The sequence below is a fragment of the Anomalospiza imberbis genome, chromosome 3, assembly GCF_031753505.1.
Source record: "Anomalospiza imberbis isolate Cuckoo-Finch-1a 21T00152 chromosome 3, ASM3175350v1, whole genome shotgun sequence".
NCBI lineage: Eukaryota > Metazoa > Chordata > Aves > Passeriformes > Viduidae > Anomalospiza > Anomalospiza imberbis.
In genome coordinates this window covers 64,880,850-64,905,664 of record NC_089683.1, presented here as the reverse complement: position 1 = coordinate 64,905,664, position 24,815 = coordinate 64,880,850, and the positions used below count along the sequence as shown (strand labels likewise).

Here is a 24,815-nt window from a genome sequence, read left to right as displayed (position 1 = left end):
CCAGCTACCCCTGCCTGCTCTCCCCACTGTTGATTGATGCTGAGCCTTTTTTTCTAATGTAATGCCTGCATGACTACTCTCTAATCTGGCTCTGTGAAATATTTTTCATAGGAGAAGATGCATCCAAGTGCAAAGGAGACTTACTGGGAGTACATGACTTCTATTCCATCTTACCAGGCTTTCATTGCTTCCATTTCAAGACAGACATGGTCTCTGTGGACATAAGATATGACAGTGTGGGCCAGCACTTCGAGGTGGTGCAGCATATCTCCACTTGAATGGTGTAACTCACCAGTCACACTGAATTGAGAGAGAGACCTGGATGCTGCCTCTACAGAGGCAGCTGCCCCTACTGATATCCCTTCCCCTGTGTTGTGCTGACATAAGCGATTGTAAAGCTGCAGCTGATGGCTCTGACTGAAAACCCTGTCCCTGAAAGTGACTAGTTTCTGTCTGGATCATTAAGCTGTTTCAATGTGTTGCTCAGCCACACAATTGCAGGCCTTGACACAAAGGAGCGGGGGACAGGAGTGTACAGCTTGAAGTGGAAAAGAAAGTGGAAACCACAAGTCTTGGCAGTAGATCTGAGTCTGGCAAGGAATTCTACCCACCACAATACTGTCAGGATTCCTGCAGATTTCTTACGGTCTTTTACTGCAGTACAGGGCACTATCAGTGCACTGAGGTCATCTGGAGTCCCTTTTGGAAAATTTTCATGTTGGTGCATTTGATCCTCACATTCTTAGCTGGTTTCAGTATCTTACACTGAAACACAGTTATAGTTTTCAAGATTACCTAGAAAGATATTTGGGTATGTTGGAGTCAGGATGGATGATGTGGTGGTATCTTCTGCCTGTATACAGCTATTCAGATAAAATTTTACTGTCTTACAGTTAAATTAAACAGAATTTTCTCTTGTACCAGAAAGACATTATGCAAATTTTTTCAACTTACATGTGTAGCACTCTGCTAAGTGTTTTGATGAAGTTTGCGTAGGTAATTTTCTAGGATACTTAAGGTTAATGACAAAGCTTTAACAGGATGGTTTTGCTTTATTTAAAACTATGATGATATGCAAAGGGAGGTTATGGAAAGTTTACCATTGTTTTTTGTTGCCCATCAGACCTTCTCCTCTAGTATTCATTTTCCTGAGGTGCAGTATCTGTTTTGTTTTGGGTTTTTTTCCCCCTTAAAAAAAATAGCAGGAAGTCTGCGGGGGTTCAAGTTCCAGCATGCACATTCTTCAATTCTGCTATAGTAAAGAGAGTCAGCAGACTTCAGCAGCCATCAACATACACTGCTCTCTTGACAACTTGGGCGGTTGTGGCAACAGCTTAGACTTAACTTTTGACTTTGTAGTTGCTGTGAATAATATTAGAACTCTTGCAGGAAGATTTAACTGTGAACCGCAGTGTGGGGGACCTGCATTTCAAGCTCAAGTTGTATCAGTGGCTTGTTATATTTCCTGCTGAGAAGTACAAGTTTTTAAAATTGTTGGAAAATGAAGGTTGCCAAAAAACTAGAGCTGAGATGAACAATTTTTGCATAACTGCATCCTTCTTTTGCTGCAGTTGTTCAACCAGTCTGCAGGAGTCCGTGGAAGAGTGTATCCTGTAAAATGCCCCGTAGGAGAGGGGGAAATCATGAAGTGATCTTATATTGCCTTCGGTTTTCTCCACTTCTCTCCAATTTTCCCATTTGTATAAATAATTTCAAAATGGTAGGATATAGAATTGATGACGATAATATATCTTATATTCTCTGCAGTATGGCACAGATTTTGTCTCTCTGAAAATAATTAACTGGTCACATAACTGGTTTGAAACTTGATTTATATAACAAGATGAAACTTAGCCTATTAGCCAAAAGCAGAACTTAATGACTGTTTATAAGACAGTTCCAGAACTTCTTAACTTTACAGCAGAGTTATTTGGTACTGCTGTAATGAAATCTAAGCAAAACAGGATCCCACAGAGCATTCCTTGTGATTATTAATTCTATGTTTCCTTGTAATTAGAAGCATGGGGGAGGAATACATTGATGTATTCTGTTTTGTTGCAGCATGATGTGGTACCAACCAAGACCATTTTAAGTAGATAAACCTTGATAACTTGCTGCTTACAGTAAGCAGCACAATGTTTTAACTTTAAAAGTTGTTTTGTTTTCTTGCAGTTTTCACCATTCCATGCAACTATATTGGCCTCTTGCTCCTACGATTTTACTGTAAGGTACAGTATTTTCTCTAACTGGATAAAAATAGAAAGGTGATCTATTTTAATATGGCTTGCAATAGAAAACAGTTCCAGAGTGGATATACTGGAGTGCAGTTAATGTTGCTGTCAGATGCTTCATAAGGTATGTTGAAAATGCAAGGGTTTATCACTTAAAGGCCAGCTCAGTCACTCTACTGAGCTATATCTGCTCTGTCAGATGCTTTCTGCAATCCTTTTCACATCACTCTACTGAACATAGTTGCATCCAGCTGCAATAACGTTTGATAAGAAAGTAATACCCTCGTAAATTAATTTAGTTAGGTGAATTAATATGTTTCTGTGACATATTTTTATTTAGGCTTTTTGTGAACAAAGTTTTTGTCCTACCAGTATCTGAGGAAGCTTTAGTAGTGTTCCACAGTGTGTATGCTGGAACTCTTCAGACAGTACTTCTGCAAGTTCCCCTGGCTGCTTAGTAAATCTGATACTGCTGAGGATCTCATGGTACCATTGTTTTAAAGCTAATTTAAAGTCCTAAAGAAGTTTGATTTAATACTGGGATTTCTCTAAGATACATGGTATCACAAGTCAATACACTATGAAATATTCCTGAATACCTCAATCAAATTCTTTTATCTACATTTTAATTTTCTAACATGGACCGCATGTAGTAGGCAGTACATTAAGAAATGGGAGAAGCCCTCTTGCTTCCATAAAGGACGCAAAGTTATCCCACTTTTCCAAATCATCTCAAGTAATGTCACTTCTGGTTGTGTCCTAATTGGTCTGACACCAGACCTAGAGAGTTTCTGTTGCCAGAGGGTTCTATTGTTAATTCTTGTGCCTGTATGTGTTGCTAAATCATAAATCTATCCACTCTTTTGCCACAGCATCATATTAAGTGGCATCATGAAATTGACCCATTAAGCATTGAAGTGGCTTGATTTTTTTGTCATGCTCTTCCCCTTTTTGACACCAACTATATATCCTTCAGGTTTGGCGCCAATATGCTTCATGCAGTACTGAAATCTAGTGCAATTTCAGCTCTGACATTTTCGTATTTGGAAATTGTCAGAAAAGATGGAGAGAGCTACTAGCTCACAAAGCATTGTGTCCATAAATGTAGAGCGTGGGGACCTCTTTACCAAATTCACTCTAGGCATTATTTTTCTGTTCAAGTATTTACTTGTCATGACTAGGGAGAGACAGCAGACTTGAAGAGATGAAATAAAGAGTTTTAACAGTTTTATAAAACTGTTGGATTTGGTATGAGTGAACAAACAACAGAGAAGGCTAGGTGAAAATCTTTGGAAAAGGTGTCACAAGCAAAATATTCTATATAATGGAGGAAAATAGTTGCCATAAGAATTTGGGAACATCTCTTTTAAAGACTATGTTGTACCTCTACCACATACTGTCATTTTACTGGATGCACCATACACTCCACATGTACATACATGCACACATCCTGTCATATGTGCACATGCATGTACACCACACAAACGTGGATGAGAATGTATGCACACATACACGTACATTTCAATTTAAGAGTAAAAATCCTTGATCAATACATAAAAGGTGCAAGATAAGTAGGGATTCTAGTACATGGAATTAATTATGGATCTTGTTGAATCTACTCAAGGCCTGTGACCTTTTATCCCCATTTTGGGGGGTGGCGCTGAATTTTGGATTTTGGTTCCTAGAACAGCATGGTATGGCAGTCCCTTAAAAACAGATCCATTACAGTGTTATTTTAATAGCAGTTTAGTTATGATATTGTTCATTTATGTTCTTCAGTGTGTCTGTTTGGAGAATTATCTGCAAGCATTAGTTTGTAGTAGATAATGGAATAAAGCATAGTAGGGGAGCAATCGTTTACTGTCAGAGTTCTGTAATCTTAAACATTACTGAAACTTTATAGTTTAACCAAAGACCTGCAAATCTTAGCTCAGATTATCAAACTACCATGTAGGAAGCTGGGGTTTTGTTTACTTCAGGTCAACTATATGTGGCTAGTTTGGCACTTAATCACAACTGGATATCTAAAAGAAAAATTAGTAGGTTGAAAACAAAGTTAACAGTGCTTAGATTCCTCTTTTGCAAATAGCATAATCATTGAATGTGAGCACTGTAGTCAAGCTGCTGAAAAGAATAATAGATCATATGCCAACTTCATCCTAGGAGCTGAGAAAAAGAGGATGTTGATTTGAACTTGAGTTTTTACATACATTGGTATAATGATTTATAATCTCTGTCCAGTAAATGCTTCATTCAGACAAATATTTTCTATATCATTTCCTTACTCTTTGGAAGAGCTTAGAAAAAAATGTAGGCTAATTAAAGAGGAGATTGAACACAAATTAATCATTTAAATGCCAGGAAATACACAAAGTACTGTAACATTTCCAGAACTACTTTAGGTCTGCATGCATATTCTTAAATGCTATCTCTGTGGAAAATTCAGTTTGGAAGAACACCAGTGTCATCTTTTACTGGAATCACCATTTTGTATTGTTGGACTCTTCAGTATAAAAAAGAAATCTTGGTGCATTAGTCACAGACAATGCTCACCAAAGTCTAAACAGAAGATCTGATAAATTATAGAGCTTCATTAAGCTGGTATCAGACCAGATCTTGGATCATATTCACAGAACCTTGTCCCTAAGGCAGAAAGGCAAATTTTGTTAAAAGTTGTACTATATTGGATATCATCTCTGCAACACACTCTAAGGTAAACCACTATCTCCAGCTCTCCATCACTATGTACAATTTCAGTAACTCGGATCACAAAGAAATCTTACAGAATAAGGCTGATCATAAACTGTGTTTAATTTCAGCTAGGTGTCCTTATTATCCATGTATTATTTTTCTGGTATTTTCCTTCAGGATGAAGAGGTGGGTGTTTGCTCATTTGCTCTTTTTTTCTTATTTTCCTCAAATGGAAAATGTCCTTCTATACCCAAATTGCTTCATAATGTTGATACTTCACTGGAACAATAATGAAATGATCTCTTCAAAATATTAGTGTGGAAATAGTTAGATGTTCCCAGTTAATGCATGAAGTAACATCATTGCTCTGATTAGCCTGTATCCAAAAGTAGCTTGATACTAAGCTCTCCTCTGACAGAAGTTTTTCTAGTTTGCAGGAAGAACTTTTACAAGTCAGCACAGGTACTAGAGAATAGGAGCAGGGGGATGAATTGTGTGATACACATGTAGTAAACTGCCACTGAGTTCTGTGTTGCTCTTGAAAGGTTCTTGGCTTTTATATCCACATGCTACTATGACTTGTGCCTGGTATGGTTGTCTGTGAAAGCTAGTCGTTGAGTGGGCTTTTATGGAAAGCAGCCTCTGAACAGCTGATTCACACCCACCTAAAAATAAGATGTATGAAGACATCTTGTAACCTAAGAGCATTATCAAAGCTTTCATGAATAAATATTTATCATAAATATTTTTTCTTACCCAGAAGGATGTAGACTTGATGAGTTGTTCTTTGTGCTTCCATCTATGCATTTTCATAGAATCATTTCCTGGAGTAACTTTTGAACCTATTGAAAACTTAACTAGATTTGACAGGAAACTTGTAGTCTAAATTTACTAAGCTTTTACAAATTTAATGGAAACTCATGAGCATGCAAGAGAGGGAAATGCCAAGTACTGCCTTAAGGAAGGTAAGAGACGTAGCATGAATTCACCACCACAAGTAATCTTCTTACTCATCTGCTAGCTCCTCATCATGCAGCAACAGGGTGCCACAACACATGCATTGTACAGACGCTGGAATCTGGAATGATACCTGCCAGTATCCCTTTTTTCCCGGCCAGTGGTGAAGGTGCAGGGACACTTGGTAAGCGTAGAGAGGGGGTGAGCATAAGGTAGAAGATATGCAGGACAAACTGTGTTTGGGCTGGTAAAAGTGAATTGGTACACAGGAGGACAGGTCTTCGTGATGCTGCTGTGGGTGGTACAAAGTACAAAATCCCTAACTTGACAGGCTTTTTCTCTTCTCATAATGTCTTGCTCAGAATAAACAGTCCACTTATTCTGCACATGAAATACATGTGCAGCTGATGGATTGTATGCCAGCTATGTGTAAAACAATTTAACTGTAGAGAAACGAGGGAGAAGTTATATTTTTAACAATTCCAGCCTTAAAAAGTTTAAGAAAATGCACTCATATAGGTTTTGAGGTTTTGTGATCAGTGCAGATGTGACTGAAGTTGTGGCTTCATACATAATATGGGTAAAAATAGCAGTTCTAAGTGACACACCTGTGATTGTACAGGCTGTACAAACCTGTAAGGGGCCCTAAAAGCCTATGTGGTTGTCTGGCCCATTTTTTAAATTCATGCTCTATAGATACACTTACAACTGAAATAATGCAAGCAACACCTACTTGTGCTGTGAATGCATCTTCAGTTCTCTGTACAGCTGTCCTGCTGTGGTAAACAGTGTCTTAGGAAAATAGCATTGCCCTCTCAGTCTGCAGAATGTGATGGAAGGTGACTCTGAGGAAAGTATTGTTGTCACCATGATTGTTTTGGCCACTGTGCAATAGACAGTATTTTTTACTTTGGATTGCAGATTTGTTATGAGAACCCTCATTAATTTGTCATCAATGGTTCTCAGTCCTGAGGCTGAACATTTTTTGAGCTCTCACTAGTAATTATTTATATAGTAAAAAAAGGTATCAAGGCTTCCAGTCAGTCTGTTGAACTTGAACTAAGTTGCAGTACTCTTAATCTCTAAACTGCTTCTGACTTTTTACAACATGACTTCATATAACAAACACTATATTGTCCTACTATTTTTTAAATTGATCAAAAGGTCTTTTTTAGGTTTTTATTCATGTAGATCTAAAATTGTCTTCTTTAATTGTAGTTTTCAGTTATGAGCATCTGTCTTTCAAGAATTAGTAGAGAGCTAATGTGGTAAGGAAGGGTAACCCTATTATTTAGAAACAACAAGATTTGTTTCCTTATTTTCTTATGAACAAATGTGGGAGGATGAAAATGCTGAAATAGTCTTTTGCTCCTCTCTTGCAAAATAAGTTGTTTATTTTAGACCTCAGGTACTAGGAAAAAATTAAGAGGGTTGTTGCTATGGCATAGCCATTGTGCTGATACCACTCTCCTTGTTTATGAAGGAGATAACATCTACATATTAAACAAACTGACCCTGCTGGATCCAGTGTTTGCTATTTTACCTGAATTGGTTTGAACTTACAGTATTTCCACTGCAGTTGATCTGATAATGAGCTGTTCTTGTTAAGTATTGTCACTTTTCCCAATAAAGGCAAGACAAAGAGACCTCTATGATTGTTACAGAAGTAGTAAAGCATATAATTGACCCCTGTGTGAAAATGTGGGCTGTAGAAAATTTGATTACAGCTGACAGCCCACAACGTGTTCTGTGCTGTGCAGCCTGTGGACTTTTCTCAGTGGTACATACAACACAAGAAAGAGAAATAAGTCTTTGTTCTGTGTCATCATGTGGGGTTTTGTCAGTGTGTTATTATCTGAAGGTTCTGGGTTTGAATCCTTTATTTCATGGCTGAGGTGTCTTTTACCTCTCTTTTAATCCCATCTACTCTTACATCTCTCATACTTGCTGTTAATTGCATTGGTGGACACTACATCTATTGGGACAGTAGCTGGGAGAAGTAGATGACCTCAGAATTGTTATTTTCTAAGTATTTTTTATCAACCAAGGCTCAAAAGAAAAATTATTTTTAAAATATGAAGTAGCGGAATTAATTGTGTAATGCAGCTGATCTAAATAGTACAAAATTGTTACTAAATTATAATATTAAATTCTGCTTTACAGGAACACAGTCTCAAATTTGAGAATGTGCATGACTGAGATATCTAAATTAGTGTGTTTATTTTTATTTAAATAAAGACCCCATAGTTAATGATGCCAAAAACTGAGAAAAATCACAAATTGTGCTAATATTTTTCAGGGATAAAGTTCCCCAGCCATCAAGAAATACAACAAGAATGCTCTAGCCGACGTTTTTTCTTCTCTTTTAACAATGTCCCAGTGACTGCTCCTTGGTGCCAACTTTGATCTCAGTTTCTGCAACAGGACACAAAGATGGCTTTGCCCAGTGGGGTTTAATTTATGCAAATCAGCAGATGGCTTTGCAGGAGTATTTGTTATGTTTCCTAAGTGGATGAGTTTGCTTTTTTAAATATCCTGGCAGCTACAGATTTGTCAATATCTTGCATTATATTTTTGAAATGGCCTTTCAATTACTTTAATTGTGGTTTGTTTGATTTTTTTTCCCTTTCTCTCTCTCTCCTTTATTCTCTCTATAGATTCTGGGACTTTTCCAAGCCTAATCCTTTGCTGGAAACAGTTGAGCATCACACTGAATTTACATGTGGTCTCGATTTAAGTCTTCACAACCGTGGTCAGGTAAGAGCTGGGATGCATTTACTTTTCACTTGCCTGTTATAGGCACTGTAGTCATGGCTGAGCTGCAGGACTCAGATCCTGAATAAGTCACCAGATTTCAGTAAGCTTCTGGAAGTGAGTCTGGCTGAATGCTTATCAAATAAACCTCATTTCAGGTCCATTTTTATTTGTGAAGCAGTTCCTTGCATTGGGTAGGAGAGGAGGGCAGAACAGACACGATTGCAAAATCAGATAACTGAAAGCCATGGTGAGCTCTGGGAAAATGAATTATTTTGTTTCAGAAGGAAGAATAGTAGAGAAGAGTCTAGAATGCTAAGCTGAGATACAGAGCTTTCTTCCATCTACTTAAATTGTCAAGTTAAATGTTGGTAGTGTCGCACATGATGCCTAGGCCAGGTTTGGCAAACTGTTTAGAGGACTAGGAGAGGCTTAATCTATGGCTGAAATTCAAAAACCCTCAGCTATTAAAGTGAATAAGTAGAACCTATTTTATCAGTAGCCCTTATTTATGTAGTGGTTCTGTAAGGATTCCCCTCTCCTTCTGCTGCTACAGTTGTTTCTGTTTCGTAAACAGAAGATTCTTTTTTTTGTAGTTTGAAATTATTTTTAGACAAGAAACTTTGAAAAACTGAAGTTAATTTTTTACTTTAAAATGAGAAAGCCTTTCATTTTCACACAAAAATTACTGTAAGGATTTGCACTATTTAATGTGCCAGAGATATAATTTGCATCTAGATTCTTCTCAAATTCACAGTAAAATGAATTTTTTTACCCCAGATAAAAATTGTAACATCTGCATTCAAATTCAGTTTAAACAAAGCGAATTAAAACCATTGTAATTTCTGCTGGTAAAAGGGCATGGGAGAGAGGTGTTTGGCCAAATACTTAGCTTACTGCACATGAAACCATTCTAGCTAAATGATAGCTTGATGGGTTTTCTGCCTGGTTAGTTGTTCCTTAAATTCTGTTGCTTCAGTGGTGCTGCAGTGACTGTACGCAAGGCCGTGCTGTGAACCACATGCGGGAATTTGTAAGGCTCAAAAAAGCTTTCAAGATTCAGGTTATTTTTCATCAGTGCAAGGCAAGAATACTTAACGGCTAGTTGCTGGGGATTGAAACTTCATCCCGAGTGACTGCACAGATGTGGTTTGGCTGCACTGGGTCCAGAGGGAGCAGCAAGCATAGCATAGTGCATTTAGGGCTTCAGAGTCAGTGCATGAGCCCAATTCAGTTTTCCATGAAGTTGCTGTGGGTTTGTTTTTGGTCTGAATGAAGCTAGTTGATTTTTTTCTTTCATTTTGTATTGAGGATGTGATTACTTTGACAACAAGCCCATTGCTTCATGGTAGATAATGAAAGAAAAGTGCAAATGCACTTTTATGTTGAAAAAAGGAAAATGATGGTGAGCATACCCATCAACACTAGGACATTTGTGCATTCAGGTATCTTTTTTCTCATGCAGAAACTCTACAAGTCTGATGTTGGACTTAGTGCACAAAATCTATAAATCTGGGGTACATATCCATATTTACTGAGTGCCAATGTGCATTCCAGACAGAAGTTTGGCATTTGCAACAGCTTTGATATTCCTCTGGTTTTTTCCATTGAGTTGATTTAATGTATTCTGTGGGTTGGATATCACAGCAATGCAAATTGTGAATGGTTTTTTTTTTAAAGAAATTTAAAAATCTGTAATAAAATTAAACTCTCACTAAGTTAAGGAGTGAACACAAGGGAAACATAACCCTTATTTTTATAGGAAGACCCATGAGACATCACCTTGATTATACGTTGTTCAGCTCTGAGTAGGACATGGACCTGTTGGAATGAGTCCAGAGAAAGGCCATAAAGATGATCAGAGGGCTGAAGAGAGAGGGCATCTCTCATACAAAGACAGGATGAGAGAGCTGGGGTTATTCAGCCTGGAAAAGACAAGGCTCCAGGGAGACCTTGTGGCAGCCTTCCAGTTCCTAAAGGGATCCTCCGAGAGAACTGGAAAGGAACTTTTTACAAGGACATGTAGTGACAGGACAAGGGGTAGTGGCTTCAAACTGAGAGATCGTTGGTAGGTATAAGGAAGAAATTCTTTACTTTGAGGGTGATGAGACACTGGAACAGGTTACCCAGAGCAATCCACAACTCCCAGGGGAGCACTGAGTGGATAGAAGTATTCAAGGCCAGGCTGAAAGGGACTTTAAATAACCTGGTCTAGTGAAAGGTGTCCTTGTGCATCTTAGGGAGGGTTTGAACTAGATGATCTTTAAGGTCCTTCCAGCCCAAACCATTCTATGAATCTATGAACACCTGCTGAACAGTTACTTCCAGTATAAGCCCTTGGAGTCTTTCCCTGGCTTCTGCATCCATCCAACAAAGATTATTTGCTTAAATTTTATGCTGCTCTTCCCAATATGTAGGTTGTCTTCATGTTCTGTTCTTTATCAATCTGATGACGAGCTCCGTTATTTGTTTTCTTCATTTATTTGCATGATTTGTGATTTTCACTGTTTGCTTTATAAGAAATTATGACTTCAAATTTGAACTGCTTCTCTCCTCCAAGGAGAAATAGAAGGATCCAGGGAGAATGCAGGGTATTTTATTTATAATGGACAAGCTATTCATTTATACTTAAATTAAGTACCATTCTGGTCATTAACCTTTGCTTTCATTCTTAATGGTATCTTTTGTTGTCTAGACAGATTATGTTTTCTTTGGCTTTGCACAATGAACTTCAGCATTTTTGAGGTATTTTTTACATGTCAAGGAAAAAATTATATGCACTCTCGAAAGTGTTCAGAATAGATACTGTGATTAAGTAGCTGGTAATCTAGGAATTACAGGACATTCCTGTGGAACTGATTGAGCTTTGAACAGAACCCTCAGGCAGAGAGTAGGTACATGCAGGCAAGCTGGTCCTTGTGCTAAGGGAGGCAACATGGAAAAAAATCTCATCATAAGGAATGTGAAGAGACCCACTAGTAGCAGCTAGATGAAACAGTAAACTCCTTTGTGCTTAATTAAATATTCTAGTATCTATTTTGGATTATCTGCTTCTATGTAAAGTAGGTGTTTTTTGAAAGCTTTGAATTTTATTAATCAGATGTTGTTTGGTTTGGGGTTTTTTCCCCCACCATAATGTTAGTATCAGATTCATAGAAATTTGAGACAACAAATAAACTTTCAGGTGCATAGAAAAATGTGCATTTTGCAGTGCAAAGCATTAACAGAAATTATCCTCATGATATTCAGGGTATTTCTCTGTTAAACTGCAAGTGCTGATGTGAAAGTTTGCCAGGCATGTTTTCTAGGAGAAACTACTCCCAACTCCGGCTTTCAGCCAAAGTAGCCTAGGCACACATGAGAACAGTGACAAGACCCTAAGCACCAAAAATCTGTTAAATTTGTGATGGTGTGTAGTATTAAGAACTGAGCAAATCTGTTTACCCTGTCAGCAACATTAAGAGTATGCAGTTTTAAAAACCAGATAATTCTTTCCAAAGTTTAAGGATAAGAAAAACAACGGAAGTTTGCTTCCTTGTATATACACTAGAGAGACATAGGATGTGTGTAGGGACTCAGAAATGGTAATCAGCTATAAACTGTTCCTTGCTTGGGGCTGGTAATGGTAGACCATGTAGTGGAGTTGTGCCCTGTAGCTCATTGGATTTCTTACTTCTCTCTTTATATTTACTTTTCTTGTGAATGGTCTGATGAATAAAAATATCATTCTCCTTTAAGCCATCTCTTCCTGGTATTTTGCTGTGTTTACATGCTATAGGTAACTTCCTTTGGTGTTACTTGTGCAGCTTTATTTAAAAGCAGCCTTTTTCTTCTGTTATAGGTTAAATGCTATATGGGAGTCATGAATGCATTTTAAATAACTTCAGGCAATCCATTAATGACACAGATAGAAGTACAGATCCTGTAAACATTCCCTTCTTGTCTTGATTCTCAAATTATTTCCATAAGTACATAAGGAATAGAAAATACAGATGTATCATGAATATTTAAATCATGGACAAAAAGATACCCAGCCCTTTCTGTTGCAGTTCTAAAACAATTTTGCCTAACACAAATGTAAAAAAACCTGACACTCTGAATTTTGTCTGAAAATCTTCTTTAGCTACACCTCACATCGGTTCTGAACTCTGTAAAGCAGCCAGTGGAAAGTATAAATTACTGATTTCCATTGAGTCAGGCTTTCTGTTGTGCTGCTGAGAACAGGATTAAGTATCTAATGGGAACAGGAGAGGAATCTTTCAATTTCTCTATACTTCTGTGCTATGAACAGTGACATTCCTAAACTGCAAGGATACGTCATTTTCAGTGGGAGTTATGGCAATTGGTGTAGTGAGCACTTGGTATGTGAAAAGCACATTAGACATCTGTGATATGCTATATCAGAACAGGACTCCACAGTGTACCGTGCTGAGGTGCTCTGTTTGGAAATTAAAAATGTTCAGCTCCAAATGAGAATGACCCAGGTGTCAGTTCTCTGGTTCAAAGTGATCTGTTACCTGAATGCTTGCTGAAGTCTAGGTTTTAGAATAACATGTGTACAACACAAATTGTGATCACTTAGGATTTTCTTCTTCTGTGATTGTGTGTGTTTGGATCATAATTGCACTACAAAAGGGCAGCTGTCAATGTAAATAGCTATTTCTCTCAACAAGTTTGGGAGGAAACTTGTTTTATCTAACCTTCTGGCAGCAATTCTCCCCATGCAACCTGGTGGAGTTGGGGTGAATGAGCAGCAGCATGGCGCTGGCAGGGATTAAACCATCACACACACAGCACCCCATATTATGCAGACAGTCGTGGTACCAGTGGCTCTTGTGCTCTGTGTTACACTGGTCTTGTGATTTGGCCTTCCTGAACTTCGACTCTCTTCTTCCTAAAGCTGTGGGGTGTCACCAGCATGTTGTGCCCAACCACTGTCTGCTCCTTCCTTGCACCTGGCCAGTGGTACTTAGAGCTGAGAAGAGGTGCCTGCATTGGTCTGTTGATCCCATTAAACTGATGGTATCCTGCATCACTAAAATTTTAAAGCTGTAATTTCTTACTAGCTGGACGGAGGCCATGGCCAAACTATATACACTTGACCTGCATGCCCTGAAGGTAACTTGAAATCTAGTTCTAAATTATTCCAGCCTTATGGGGAAATTTTTGATCATTGTCAAGTTTTGGTGTGCTGGTTTGTTCTGCTCATTTCTTTGTGCAGCTTTTGCAGTGTGCTGCATTAGCTGTGCCAACATGGGAAGCAGAAGGGACAGGAGGGGCTGCAGAAGAAGCTGGCTTAACCAGTATAGCCAAATATAAATGCACATGATGTCTTTAGTAAGGCTGTGTATGTTTGGCTATGTATTTTGCTGTTCATTTAAATTAATTGTGGATGCTCAAGAGGCCCAGAAATGTTGATAGTTCTGTATAAAAGTGGTGTTACGTCTTGTGGAAATGTACAGAAAAACAGATACTCTCTGCTTTTTTTCTTTTGATCACTTGCTGTTACCTTTTACACTTAATTACTAAGGACCTGATAGCTTCCACCAAGCTGTTGTGGCAATGCCACTGCTATAATTATAACACTATCTGTACTTCATTTTACTCTCTCCTTATGGTCCTTCTCTAGGATGCTACTGAAGTTATGCAGTTTCTTTGATTCTTTGAGATAAAAAGATCCTACTTACCTAATTTCAGAGTGGATTTTTTCCAGAAAATATCAGATTTCACCAGCTGCTGGTGTTAAACCAATCTGAACACCTTACAGAGTTGGAGGGGCTAAAAGAAGGAGATATTTCTTAGTGATCCTTACTGTATGTCTTTTCCAATCTGTGAAAATTAAACTTTCACTGTGTAAGTCAAAGCTAGGCACTCATGAGTAATGATCACTATTTGCCATTATCAGCAGAAGTTTCTTGGTGTTTGGAAAGGTTTCTGTCAGGCATCACAATTTTGTAAAAGCTGCAATTGTTTGGAGAGGAAAATCAATTTTGATACTAAAGTACTGGGAAGGATGGGAGACAGTACTTTCTTACTCAGTAAATGTATTGCTTGTGCATTTTATTTGGTGCAACGGCTTACAAATACTTGCTACTTCTGTGAGCCCCATCTTTTACTCTCTGTTACTCTCCTGCATGACCCGTAAGCGTTTGAGAAGTCCCAGTGAATTGCACAAGTGAAACTCAGGGGAAGACAGCAGGATTTTGCAGCTGTTACTGAAACTGTTTGGCTTATGATTATTTGTGATTATATCCCAAAAGGAAGGAACTGAACCTAACTCCGAGCTGAAGGATGAATTTGAAGGCTGAATAGGGTCATTAGAAAACAGTTTCATTGGTGGAAATTGATTGTATTTGGGGTCACCAAAGTCAGTATCAGCACAGAAAGGCATTTTGCAGTTCCAATGTACCTTCTACAGAACTTAAAACTGACTTATCAATTAAACCAGTTCTAGAAGACGTGATGTCTTCCTCCTAATTTTTAGAGTACAGAGGAATTGCTACCAAATCTGTGGAGATTTCAAGGATTTTTTTCTAACCTGCAACTCACATCTCCATTTCCTTTACAACTTACTGATGAAAGCACATTTGGAAGACTTGCATTCAGAAATGTGTGGCGTAACTTCCAAGTCATCTTCCCATTACCCATGTTAGAGCAACAGAAGAAATGATGAGAGCTTTTGGCTTCTGATATCAGTTCTTTGTGACATATCTTTGCAATATGAAAAATAATGTCTCCTCAAGTCTTTTATCTCTTTTTTTCCTTAAGAAATAAATGTATTTTTTAGCAGCATTTGAAGCATCTGTTTCTGATAACTCTAGTTTTAATCTAGATCTTTATAAGAAGTTCTGCTCTGGGGCTTGTTTCATTTTGTCTTTACTGGAAATAATAATTAAATCAAGGTATGTTTTTTAAAAAGTAAATTAAAAAATATTGGTGTTACTGCACATTGAAAAGAAAAAGTTTTATTTGCAAACTCCCATTACTTTCACTCTCACATAAAGGTTGGCATCATGCAGTTCACTCTGGCAACTTCTAACCAAACAGGCCACAGTAGTGGTTCAGATTTTATAGAAGAAAACGGGTATTGAATGAGTTTAAACTCATGCATGATCCATTATGCACTTGACCAATTAGTTTTAATGTTCACCTGTGAAAATAATTTGATGAGTAGCAAACCAAGCCTAATAGGTTGCTTTATCTTCAATTAATCTCCATCCCACAAGCTTAGAGGATGTTCAGGATCCCTCAAAAACATGTAATAATGATATAAATAGACCATTAAGTTATGTTTAAGAAGACACAGGAGATAAGAAACTAAAAGAGGAAGGGAAACACAACTAATGGGAGTCAAGAACTGAATTTTTTTTCTGCTGGCTCTTCTACAGAAAAAAAAAAAGACAGGTCTCATTTGAAAATGGGATGGGGAGAAGATGAGCAATGGGTCTCAGACACATTTACATATTATCACGTGATTCATTATGAGCACTCTGGAAACTCAGTGGCACCAAGATAGTTCTGAGATAGTAATCTAGAAAGAACTGTTCTTTGTTCTGATTAAACCCTTTCATAAAGGGTAATTGAACTCTTAATTTTTTACTTGTTCCTTTGAATATATTTAATCTTGATAATGGTAGCAGATAGATTTATTGTGCCTTCAAGTAATGAATAAAAATGTTAGTGGCTAACTTGGGAGTTTTCTCTTGTTCTCTTGCTTCTTCTGAAGAGTAAAGAGGCAGAATGTCATGCAGGTAATTGCACTAGACTGAATGGATTGCCCTCGGGTGCTGGAAAAGGTCTAAGTCTATTGCAAGGTGAGATGATAGTGATGAATAGGAAACACAGGGCCTGTCAAGGGAGTAAATCAGTTAGTGAGTCAATGGAAATGGCTCTGATAAATGAATGGATGTCAGTATTAAATCAGTTGGTGGAAAACATTGTTATACTCTGGGACAAGGATAAATATTTCAATAAAATACAGGATAGCTGTTTTAGCTGAGTTGAGCTATGATTTTCTAGTCAAGCAGTTAGCTTTCTGGGTTGGCTGCTGGTTTTTTGTTTCTTTGCTTTTCTGGCTTTATTTGAAGAGAAATACAGTGTTCCCCATTTTTTGTACTTGTTTTTGTATCTTTGCTGGCACATAAATTGGCATGATATTTAATCTGCAATAACAACAGTATAGTACCTTTAGTGTATATGCTGGTGCCACAACTTTGCTACTGAAATAAAAGCATTAAAGACAAATAATAAATGTAATTTGCTTTTCCCTGCATTTCAGTACTTAAAAGTTGCTATAGTAAAACTGCATTCTATAGTTACAAGAGTATTCATAAATTATAATGGAAGTTGCATGACATACAAAATATGCCATGCAAAATAGTCAATATTATAAGGATATTGCAATTTATACAGTTCTTTGCAACTGAAATAAACTGTCCTACACTCTGTTGGCATGTCAGTTTGCAAAAAAAAAAAAAAAAAAAACAAAAAACCATGCACTCCCTAAAAACTGAAATCAGTGAGATTTGTTTGAGTCTCAGAGTAAAATTTGTCCCCAAGACAGCAGACATTTTTTTTACAGGAGGACAAACTTCCATCCCTTCATGCTCCTAATGGAGGGATTTTTATCAGGAGTGCAAATCAACTGTGAGTTGATTTTCAATTTTCCTTTGTCTTCCTCCCAGCACAAGAGGACTTTCTTCACCTGTCAGTAACATCATCTCATTGATCAAAATATAAATTCTAGGAACTTGCCCCTTTTTGGATACTATATTTATTTACTGTGGTGTGCTGGATGAGCATTCATCCCAATTTAATTTCTACCTCTGTTTTGATATTTAAATTAAGTAGCAGTTAGTTTATTTTTTAAAAAAGGCTAAAGTGCTTTGAAGTATGTATTAAAAATGTTGTAAGACCACTCTATAAGATAGGTCACAAGATAAAAGGCAAAATGCCAAGAGAAGACATTTTGTAAACTGATGCAGTTGCTGCATGAACAAGTCCTTCTCTTCATCTTAGGATTCATCTTAGTCATTTGTATTTGAGGCAGTGACAATCTCTGAGCTACTGCAAAGGGGCACTTGGCAGTCTCCATCAAAGAATGCTGGCTGCTGCACTCCTAGCTTACAGTTGCCCCCTTTCTCTGCCAGTCTTTCCTGTATTTTGGAGAAAGTAAGGAGAAATGGAAATGTCATTAATTTTTTAATGTTCTGCCATGCTGTAGTGTCCCAGTTTCCCATAGATACCTGTGTTCTGTACTTCACATGTGTATTTTCATCAAGGTTTCTGGTATCAGTATTTCATTGTAAACTTCCTGCTGCACAGGAGAACTTGATTCACTGTTACTTACTGTAGCTTTTGTTTTCCTCCTGTTGGCTGGCTATGTTTTCTCCTTTCATGTGGTATCATTAATCAGTGAATTGAGTTGGGCAACTTATCTCAAGTGATCCTTTTCAAACTCTTATAATACCCTGTTTATTTTAAGTGTTGCTAGATTAAATGGTTCAATAACTATATTTGTTCAGAGGGGATTTCAGGGATGCTAATTACATTGATACCAGGTGGGAATTCCCATGGGATTTTTTCCAAGTGTTATTTTTGTTTCTTGTTTCTGTACAAAAATAGAAAGTATTTCCTATGGAACATTGATCTGTAGCTCTGGAGAATAGTAAAAAACCTGCAGTTTATGTGATTGCCAGCTTCTACACAGCATTTAGTGGAAAACTCAAATTTTCTTTTTGGTATGATTTGAGAGACTGCAATGCAGCAGAACATTATGCTACAGAAAGCTCTGTTATGTCGTATGAATAGACAGATATATTGTCAAGAGTTTTTTTGACCCATTTAGATGTATATGGAAAGCACTTCAAATAACTAAGTAGAACCAGCTAAGGAAGCAATAAAAATGAACAATAGTGCAGTATAGTAAACACAAAATGGGCTAATTATAGTCTGAAATCAAATACTGTAGTTGGATTTCCAAATTTTTAGTGTGCAGCTGTTCATTCTGGCTCTAGAAGAGAAAAGGAATTGCAGGCTGCAGCAGAAGGAAGCTTGTTGTGCAGAGGATCCAATACTGTATCTTTTGTGATCCCAACTGGAAATGGCATTGTAAAGATAATGCAATATGGTTTCAGCCAGATTTGTTGGCATTTATTTGTTGACCTCCTCAGCTTTTTCTCTGTAGCTCTCCTCTTTGTTCTATTTGCCTTAGTTCTTGTCTCCTACAATATTTTGTGAATATATATGATAGGTCATCTTCTTGAGTAATTGTCAGTGTGGGTAACCCTTTCATTTTGTTACAGACTCTGAAGTGCATTTTCAATTAATTTTCAAACTTAAAGCATACCGTAGTCTTTTTCCTTGGAGTGTTGTTATTTATTAAGATCTTTAAACACTACGGACATAGGTTAACCTTCTGGTTTTCTGGTTTTAAGTTCAAGCCTACATCTAGGATGAAGCTTGGGACGTTGAATTCAGAGAAGTTGTGGTTATACTCGAATCAGTCACTGTGTTTATAAAGTGCCCTTGCCACAAGTGGCACCACTTCTTGTCAGACAAGTGGGGGTCTAGGTAGTGCTTGAAGCAACACTATGGTCCCCAAATCTCAATGACCAGCAAATACACATCTCTCTTTTCAACAATAGACAGTGATCTCATAGCCTATCAAGCGTGAGACTGAAATTCTGGCTTAATTCTTCAGGAAACTTCCTGTATAATTCATTCCTCAGCACTAGACATTAGGAAAATGTCTGTAAGAAATCTCTGCGTCTGCAAGTATAAGAAGATTGTTCAGATCTGGTAATGAAATGGTTAGATATTATGGTGAAAGGATCCTAAGACTCTATAAAGAGAAGAAACATCGCAGGGTCTGCACTTGTGTCTGTCCTTCCTTAATTTAATTTTCAGTTACAGTCTCTTGTTACATTCAAAACCAATTTAGTTATTGTATAATTTTGAAGCATTGTAAGTCAGAGTACCAACTGATATTAAATCCACAATATGCGTTAAGTTCCCTGCAGTTTTTGTAAAAATGACACTTGTGAAAGACCTAAATAGATTTTGCTTGCTTTGTAGGTGGTGGACTGTGCTTGGGACGAACTAGTCAAGATCTATACTCCATCGTGTCTGGCAGTTCCTGTTTAGAAGAGAAGATGATCTGACACACCAGGAACCTTTCTCTCTTCCCCCAGAACCAGACTTGTGCTAAAGTGTCAACAATGTCACTAATCTCAGTGTCTCTTTATAAGCAGAACTGCTTGAATGGAGTGTTGTGCACTTGAACATGTGGAGACTTCTGGGCTTGGTTTACTGTGCAGGTAGTACTTGAGCTAGCAAAATGTTCCATAGCTACGCAGAGGCTGAAGAGTGGCCATAGCAGATACTAGTGGTGTCTTCAGAGCTGAATGACCAACACAAGTTTGTGATCTGTCTGGCTAATGATGAGAGGAGAGGCCTGAATCTTCTTGTTTCTTATAAAGATTAAAAGTAACTGGCAGTGTATTTTGAGATGTCACTGTAGAAAAGAAAAAAAAAAGGAAAGGAAAAGAAAATAAAGGCTTTTTACTGTAAAGTACTGTAATGTCAACTAAAGTTTGTATCACCCAGATGCATTTATGTTTTGCTGTGAGTCATGTTGCATTATTTTCTTTTGCAATATGATGCATTTACTCTTGATCGACAGTAAATGTCATATTTTATAGCCAGCTATTGTTTGACCTTTCTGATTGCTGCTTCACAAAGATGGTAAAGATTATTTTCATATATTTTTCCTTTAGATCTCTTTGAGCAAAACAAAGAGTTGATGAAGTTATGTATAAAGATACTCTGATAATAGAGAAAATGGTTTTGAAAAAATGAAATACATACAAAACTAATTGGATCACAATCCTCAAGATTTAGAGATTGGGCAACCATCTCTTCTATTACACTTGTCTTCTATTTTCACTTAGAAAGCTCTTCCAAGAAATAGAAGTAGAATGTGGCCATAAATCCAGTGTTTCTGGACCTGTGACAGCCTGGCCAAAGTGAGAACTGATGTCCAGACCAGTTGACCTATATACATGCAGATTAATTGCATGATACAAGCATAGCAGATCCATCATGGCCAAACTATTGCAGCACTACAATATGCCCAACGTGTTCTAGGTATGTTGAATACTTTGCATTTCCATTTTGACCCCTCAGCCCACATGCTGGTACTTCCATCTAAGTTTTGTGGGGCAAGTAGAGATATTCAGATGTTATGTTTCTCCAAACACCTCTGAATAGTATTTTAGGATCAAACTGTGATAGTACTGCAGCACTCATTGGTATGTGTTAGCCTTCTCTCCTCATTTCCTGCTAGCCATTTTTTTAATCTTCTTAAAACTGTCTCCTTTCTGCTGTTAGCTTATCTCACCTACCACTACATTCAAAAGACTCTTTGCAGGTTGGGTCTTTGCAGATCTCTGGTCAGGTTTTCATAGTGTGCTGTTAATAAATGCTCTATCCTGGGTTGCAGCACTCATAGATTGACCAATAGCAAACACTGCCAGACCTGCTGGATGCTTTGAAGCAATGAAGGAAAGAATTCAGCTGAGCTAAGATCTGCAAATTGCAAGGAAAGAATGCTTGTTCTATCTTGAAGAAAGAGCTAGGGAACTGACAGGTAGCCACAGAGAGACGTGCATATATGGATGGGGTATATAGGCTGGACAGGAAAAAACTTTCTTCTACAACATGATAATTTGTATCCCAGTTGGATTTTGTATTTTTCTTGGCCAAATGCAAACTGCCTCCAGACTGACACCTTTTTGAGTTGAATTAATAACAAAAAGTAGATTTTAACTTTTTTTATGACAGTGTGCTGTACCAAATCTGAACCGTTTACTGCACTTTAATTCTGTGTGCTGAGGAATAATGCAAAGTAAAGCTGTGCTGCATGCAGCTTTCAGCAGTACCATGGGCCATAAAATCTAATTTTAGGCATTAAAATTGATTATTTCAACTTCAATAGTTCCTCCACTCTTCTGTTTTATCTCCCTTTTTTGCTTTGATTACAAGTTGCTTGTCTGAGTGGAACATTTTGGTGGCAGGTGTGTATTTTATATGCATGTTTCTGGGGGGACAGAGAGAGTGGGTTATTCCAGAATGCTGCCATAGCTTATCAGTTGGAAGGGAAAACTTAGAAAACCTAGCACAGGGGGGAAAATTAGGAATTCTGAACATGCACACTCAGCACATGGATTAAATCTTTCCTCAGCTGCCTTCTCTCCCTTCATGTCCTGGTTAACTTCAATGCTGAGGGTTACTGTATCTGGATTTATTTCTCATGAAATATGAGGACATCTAGAAGATGCACATAATAAATAAAAACTGTGGCCTTTAATCTTGCTGTGTGATCTTTAAATGGTGAGAATGTGCTGTAACATTTCTGCACTGTAACAGAAAAAACAATTTGGCAATAGTTGTTGCTGATTTTTAATTCTCAGGGAATATTTGCTATAGTTGTTTTGAAGAAATACTTCTTATTTTATGACCAAAATACTAGCTTCCAATCTTTTTTTTCATTTACTGAAACAGTTAACAACAACAACAATCTAAAACATGTAATGTCTTCTGCTTTTAAACTTACTTCTGTGAAAGATTTTGTTTTATTTAAGTCTGGGTTTCTCTTTGGTTCAAGAAACATATTGATTAATCAAGTTCTAAAGGTGTGGATTTGTTGTTCTATAATGCTATTAAATTAATTGCACACAGTATCTTTGGCTATACTCTTGTGTTCACTTCCCCAATTAAGAAATGTTGTTCAACAAGTAAATGCCGTGCAAGATACTGAGAGTATCTTCTAAGAAGAGTATCATAATCATGGTTTATTTCATGTATGAATACTGGGTGATGGTCACATTTTTCCCCTGTACTGGTAGAGAGCATAGTTTATGCAACTTTATGCAACTGGGCTGTGTGCCCCTTCAGATCTTCATTTTCATAAAGGAAAGCAATTTTAAATTATTCTTTGTGTCTGCTTGTGCAGAGTATGTGTCAGTGATTAAGTGATCTCTTTCTTCTAGCCAAGTACAGTGCTGGCCTCAAATTTTGCTGCATAAGCAGGCCAGCGCTGTGCCTTTCAGTAGTACTGCTCAGCTGTGCTCAGGGTCATGGAATGGGGAATGGATACAACTCTACACAGTTCTTCCCTGATAGACCTGATGGTTGCAGTAGACTCTAATTAAGGCAAATTTTCCATTAAACATTTTATAGATGTCTTTACCATTTTCATCCAAGAAGCCATTATAAAAAATCTATGCCCTTAGAAAGACACCAATTTGCTGCATTTTTTGTTTTCCTCTCACCTGTGACATTGTAGCTAGGTGAAATGAAGAACTGGGCATCCTTTAAAGGACGAGAGTTAAGGTATCATAATCATCTCATTAAGGTAAGGAACCACAAAGCCATTCATTGCTATGAACTGTCCCACTGCCAGGCCAAATAACAGAGTCAGTGTATGAACTGAGCAGCCACTGTTCCCTCTGGACACATGAACAGCCAATGTGGGGGAAGTTCCTTCACTGCTGTGTCACCTCTGATGATGTCTCCCTGTTGCTTTATTCAATTCCTCCCCAGTGAATCTCCCCAGCAGGAGAACACTTTGTCTAACTGTGGAGTGGTGGAGAGGCAGTGGAAGACTAGTACTGAACCTGGCCTCAATCCATGTTGAGAAAAGGGTGGCTTGGTAAGGGACAACAGCTTCTTCACCTCCCTTTCCTGTCTATAGACAATATTAAAATTAGGAGTACCATGAGAGATGTTGCAAGAGAAGCTGCCCTTATAGCACAGGCGAGTTCCAAAAGATAGGATTTGCTGCTTGAACACTTGACTTTCCAAATTGAGTATTGGTGCAGCCTCTCTTTGACTTCTCCATTTAGTTCTGGGCCCCACAATTTAAGAAGGATGTGAAGGTCCTTGAATGCATCCAGCAGTGTACCTCAAAGCTGGTGAAAGGGCTGGAAGGCATGTCCTGTCAGGAGTGGTTGAGGGCTTTGGGCTTGTCTATTTTGGAGCAAAGGAGACTGAGAGGAAGCATCATCACTTTCTGATGCTTCCCAAGGAGAGCAAGAGGATAGGGGACTTCTGATCTCTTCCCCTTGGGACTCAAGATGTGTGGGAATGGTTCAAAGATGCACCAGGGAGGTTTAGACTGGACATTCGGAAGCGTTTCTTTACTAAGCAGGCATTCAGACACAAACAGGGCTCCTAGAGAGGTGGTCGATGTCCTAAGCTTGTCAGTGTTCAAGAGGCATTTGGAGTATGCCCTTAACAACATGATTTAATTTCTGGTCAGCCCTGAATTGGTCAGGCAGTTGGACTAGGATGATCGTTCTAGAGTCCTTACAAGTGAAATAGCCTATTAAAATTTTTGTTTCTGATACATTGGTTTTTTTGTTTCAGTCAAGGAAATATTTATCCCCCAAAGCAGTTTTTCAGCCTGATACTCTGCAATGTCAGAGATTCACTTCTCTAGTGATAATTTAATAGGTGAGGGGACAAAATTATTTCTGCCAGAGGATACACTCAGGTATAGTCCAAATTACTACAGTATTTCCAGAAAGCACAGTCTGATTTTTTTCCCTCTGCACTTACCTGGCAGAATGAGTTGTTTTTCTCCCATGTGCAAACACTGTCAAGGTGATCCACACTTTTCTTTAAATTGTGTTGCAGGTGAGCTTGGGGTGAGTCCAAATAAAGGTTGATGTAAATGTATTGGCAAATTTCTCCAGTGGGTTCTGAAACCAGGCTTGGTCTCCAGTACCTATGGTTTCTTTTCCTGCATTACCAGTTTTCATCTTCAGACACTCATTCTTAATGTGTACCTCGTTTCATTTTATAAACCTTGCCCTGTTGGCTTTACCCTGCCTGTCCTGATGAGACAAATCGATATTATAAGGCAGCTCTGAATAAAAGTATAGTTTTTCCTTCCCTTGTGCTGCCTGACGCTGCAGGAGAGTGGTAGAGGGGAGTTCTCTGGCTGCCCGAGAGAACTGCTTCTGCTTTGCCTTTTCCTAAGAGTCGATATGGTCTATTGCCATCTCCTGTTAAAACTCTCATCTGGAAAGTCGAGAGAAGCGATCAGCTTATTTAGGCTTTACCAGGCTTTAAAACATCACTTTTGAAAGCTGTGTGGCAACCAGTCTTTGGTGACTT

General features: G+C 38.0%; 1 protein-coding gene across 2 annotated transcripts in view; it reads left to right on the top strand.

Annotated features, from left to right (window-relative positions):
* PEX7 (peroxisomal biogenesis factor 7) overlaps positions 1-22,375 on the top strand; it is a 40,635-nt gene extending 18,260 nt beyond the window's left edge. For both annotated transcript variants that reach the window (XM_068184864.1, XM_068184863.1), the window contains exons 8-10: positions 2,173-2,228; positions 8,537-8,636; positions 19,710-22,375. In XM_068184864.1, the coding sequence (XP_068040965.1) occupies positions 2,173-2,228; positions 8,537-8,636; positions 19,710-19,778 (225 nt within the window). In that variant the 3' untranslated portion in view covers positions 19,779-22,375. The remainder of the gene's footprint in view (positions 1-2,172; positions 2,229-8,536; positions 8,637-19,709) is intronic.
* Positions 22,376-24,815: the final 2,440 nt, after the last annotated feature.